Source organism: Octopus bimaculoides, chromosome 23, assembly GCF_001194135.2.
Source record: "Octopus bimaculoides isolate UCB-OBI-ISO-001 chromosome 23, ASM119413v2, whole genome shotgun sequence".
NCBI lineage: Eukaryota > Metazoa > Mollusca > Cephalopoda > Octopoda > Octopodidae > Octopus > Octopus bimaculoides.
Window position 1 is genome coordinate 20,722,270 of NC_069003.1, and position 4,356 is coordinate 20,726,625.

General features: G+C 38.5%; 1 protein-coding gene across 3 annotated transcripts in view; it reads left to right on the top strand.

The window, feature by feature from the left end:
- Window positions 1-4,356, top strand: part of LOC106875073 (epithelial membrane protein 2) — a 195,532-nt gene that overhangs the window by 180,824 nt on the left and 10,352 nt on the right. For all 3 annotated transcript variants that reach the window (XM_052976113.1, XM_014923038.2, XM_052976114.1), the window contains one exon: window positions 1,561-1,641. In XM_052976113.1, the coding sequence (XP_052832073.1) occupies window positions 1,584-1,641 (58 nt within the window). In that variant the 5' untranslated portion in view covers window positions 1,561-1,583. The remainder of the gene's footprint in view (window positions 1-1,560; window positions 1,642-4,356) is intronic.

The window sequence follows — 4,356 nt, forward strand, 5'->3', positions numbered from 1 at the left end:
TATATATATATATATATATATATGTATGTATGTATGTATATATAAACGAGTGAGGTGGCAAACGAAAGAAAAAGGCACTCAACACATTTAGTAGGAGTTACATATATCATTACTTAAAACAGTTTGATTCAGCCCCCATGCGACTTGAAACATTAAACCTAGCTCGTATAGGCTTAGTTAACTAGGTTTCTGTAACGAGGCCCGCAAAACTTTAAGCAGTATGAAGCCGAATAAAACTGTTTTAGATTAGGTACGAGGGGGTACCCAAAAGAAACCGGAATTTTGTAATATTATTTTATTCACTTAATTTTACATGTTTACACTTTTATCGCCTTCAAAGTATTCTCCATGTGAAGCAATGCAGCTCCAGGCGCCTTTTCCACTATTCGAAGTTGTACTGGAACTCTTGCGAAGTGATGCCTTTTAATGCCTCCATCGTTTTTTTCTCCACCCTTCCACATCTGCCAGTTTCGTAGCACCAGCTTTCGTCACCAATGATGATATTCCAAAAGAGGTACGGATCAACTTCCAACTGTTCTTTCAGTTCACGGCACGCATTCAGTTGTCACTGCTTTTGATCTTCTGTGAGCAAGGAGGCACAACTTTTGCAGCAACTCTCCTCATTTGCAATTCCTTGCCCCAAATTCGTTGGCAGGAGCTCCAGGACACACCAGTCATATCAACAAGTTCGTCAGTTGTTCGTCGACTGTCTTCCAAGATTAGTTGATGAATTTTCGTAATGTTTTCAGTCGTTCGGGAGGTCGACCATTCCTAAAATGTGGGAACTTGTATTTTGCTCACAGCAGCGTACTTGTAAGCTGTTTGAGGCTTGACAACTGTTTCGGCCGCCATTTTCTCCAGAAGAAGATGGAATTTCACAGAAGCACGCTGTTCCTTTGTTTCAGCCATCGCAAAAACCACTGAACAGGGGAGAAGCACTGCAAAACAAAAGATGCACCACATGGCAGTACGTCTCCCGAACGACGACGTCGTTCGGCAGACTGATGCCCGAGAGTCGCATGAAGTGACTTCTACCGGTGGAGGCCTGAACTATAACGAGTTTGTAGCACATAGAACGTTTCCAGTTACTTTTGGGTACCCACTCGAAAATAGATGCAGCTTCTTTTATTTTAAATTTTTTCTTCCCCCTTTTTTAAAAGTCTTTTCTCTCAAACACTCATACGTTGAAATCGACGGGAGTGACCATTATTATTATTATTATTATTATTATTATTATTATTATTATTATTATTATTATTATTATCATTATCATTATTCAAGCGGCAAGCTAACAGAATCGTTATCACGCTTGACGGTATTTCCCCCGTCGCTACGTTCCGAGTCTAAATTCTGCCGAGGTCGACTTTACCTTTCATCTTTTCAGGGTCGATAAATTAAGTACCAGCTGAATACTGGGTCAGTGTAAACGATTCAATCCCTCACCAAACTGCTGCGCTTGTGGAAAGAATTTGAAGCCATTATTATTATTATTATTATTATTGTTATTATTATTATTATTATCATCATCATCATTATTATTATTATTATGTTCTTTTTCAGACGAATTCTGCGAACCGCACAATATGTTTCCTTCGAAAGAGGAATTGGTTGATAATCCAGAGATCGATGTGCAATTAATTGGTGAGTAGTTTTATTTCTTCAATATCGTTTGTGTTAGAATTATTTTTAAAAGTATATCTAACAGAAAAGAAATTATATAGAGAGCCTCTCAATGCGATATAAAATTCACAATGCATCGTTTATCATCTTATGATGAGGTGAAACTGGTCCTCAGACAAATACGTACCGTTAGAGTGTTTGTCTGTGATGGTCTTCCGGTCAAACTGCTAAAGGTTGAAAGTGAAAGGTAACGCGGGTAGAATTTAACCTCATCGCCAAGTACTGGACTGGTACCCCTAGCCCAAAAGAATAGATTGATGGCATTTTAGTGCTTTTGTTCAAAGGTAAAGAAGAAAATACATACACATATACATACATACATACATACATACATACATACATGTGTGCAGTGCAAACGAAAAGTAAATGCTATGTTTACCAACACAAGCCGGACATAAATGCTGGGTTGGCACCGTTGGAGGGAACGATAATATCGCAGCCTATTCAAAATCTTTGAGTTCCGCAGTCAACAGCTGAGATAAGGAATACTCCGCATACATGTATATATTTACGTGTGCACATCCATACGGTATACAGCAGAATCTCATATCATGTATATATGCATACACACATATAATTATTCATATATTATTTATATATGACTATAAATCAAGTAATATAAATAGATGCAAAGAGGAATGGATAGATAGATAGATAGATAGATAGATAGATATATAGATAGATAGATAGATAGATAGATAGATAGATAAACAGACAGACAGACAAACAGATGAACAGATAGATAAACAAACAGACAAACAGATGAATAAATAGATCGATTGATAGATAGTTAGATAGGTAAGACAGATGGAAAGATTGATCGATCGATCGATAGATAGATAGATAAATAGACAGACAGACAGACAAGCAGATGAACAAACAGATCGATTGATAGATAGTTAGATAGGTAGATAGATGGATAGATCAATCGATAGATAGATAGATAGATAGATAGATAGATAGATAGACAGATAAAGCTAGGTACTAAATATCTACCGACGTACATATCAGTTTATTTTATGGACAATATCCACCATAATGAAAATAATGTTGACCCTATTATTAATGTATAAATTTCCATAAACGAGTAATAATAAGCAAAAAATAATAACAAAATCGGAAATGAAAAACTGAAACCATTTATAAAGTTATACTCCGGAGTGAGTATATGGAGTTTCCGGCATCCGAATGAAACATCCTCCTACTGCAGAGAGTAAATTATATTGACGACCTTTCTTATACCTTCATCAGTGAGAAACAGTGAGCTATTGAACTAATTCGGTCTTTTATGGGGTTTTCAGATAAATTCGATTGTTTTATTTCTACTTGGCACTTGGCACTCCATCGTCATAAGTTTGAAAAGTGCATGCAGGAAGGTTTTATCGGTCTGTGCGCATCTCGGACAGATCTTTATGACACCACTACCATTCCTGTAGAGCTTGTCTCGAACTGGTAGAGCACCTTAGTAATAGTGCAAGGACAGGGATTTCTGGAAATTATTCATGGGACACGGCTCGAAAGTCCTCCGGAAAAGACCGGCCAGTTGATTTCTCCCGAGGACCAGAGTTTCCCTGAGAGCATCATCACCCTTGCTCACCACTAATATCCTATAGAACCCCAAGATGGAGCCTCCACCGATCGCATTGCCCGACTGGCAGAGGGTTGTGAGCGCTTACCGACACTCGCTTTACTCTTCATCCAAGACCCCCATCTCTGTCAAGGAGACGAACTGCGGAAACTCCCGTCCGACAAACGGCGACCACATCTGCTGACCGTCAAGGATACGCTGGTAGTATCGCCGCCTCGGCGCATATCTGCGCATCATTAGCCACAGCATGCCCAGCACCCCGTGCAGTGGCTGCTGACAGTAAACGTCGAAGTAGGAGGTGAGATCTACCCTAGTCTCCAAGCCACCGCGCGCTCCGTACATTTCGGCAAAGTGCTGCTCAAATTCCGCACACATCTGCTTGGATTCGAGAAGCAAGAGTCCGTCCTGGCCCGTCAAAGATCGAATTGTGCCTTTGATTCCACGTTGCACATCCACCACACTGGCCCACCGAACGTATTTTCTTTCTTCGTGTCTTAGAGCATGCACACTAGCTCTCACGAATTGTTTCTAATTTGAGATCAAGGCCAGACATTTAAGAGGCGGTTGGTTAGTCGTTTACATCATCTCCATCCCCAGGCCTAGAATAATGAATGTTCATCTCTCAAGCGTTTTGTTTTACAGCACACCTAGTGTGAACATAAAGCTGTGAACATAATTTACTGTAAGCGCCTACACCTCCTATTGTAAGAATTCCATGTTGAAATAAAACCATCAACAGCGGGTGAAAGGATATTTATTTAATGGTTTAAAAAATGAAAAAAAATCTTACGTACGTTAATTATGCGGTGAAAGAAAACATAATAGGAATTTAGGAATGATAATAATAATAATAGTAATAATAATAATAATGATAATAATAATAACAATAATAATAACAACAACTGCGTTTCATCCGATGCTGTACTTGCTTGGCAGGTGACTTGTTCTTGTGACACTCAGTTTCGTTGTTCTACCTGCATCTTTAGAATTGTGTGTGTATGTGTGTGTGTAAACGCACATATATATATGTATATATATATGTGTGTATGTATATATATATATATATATATATATATATATATATATAT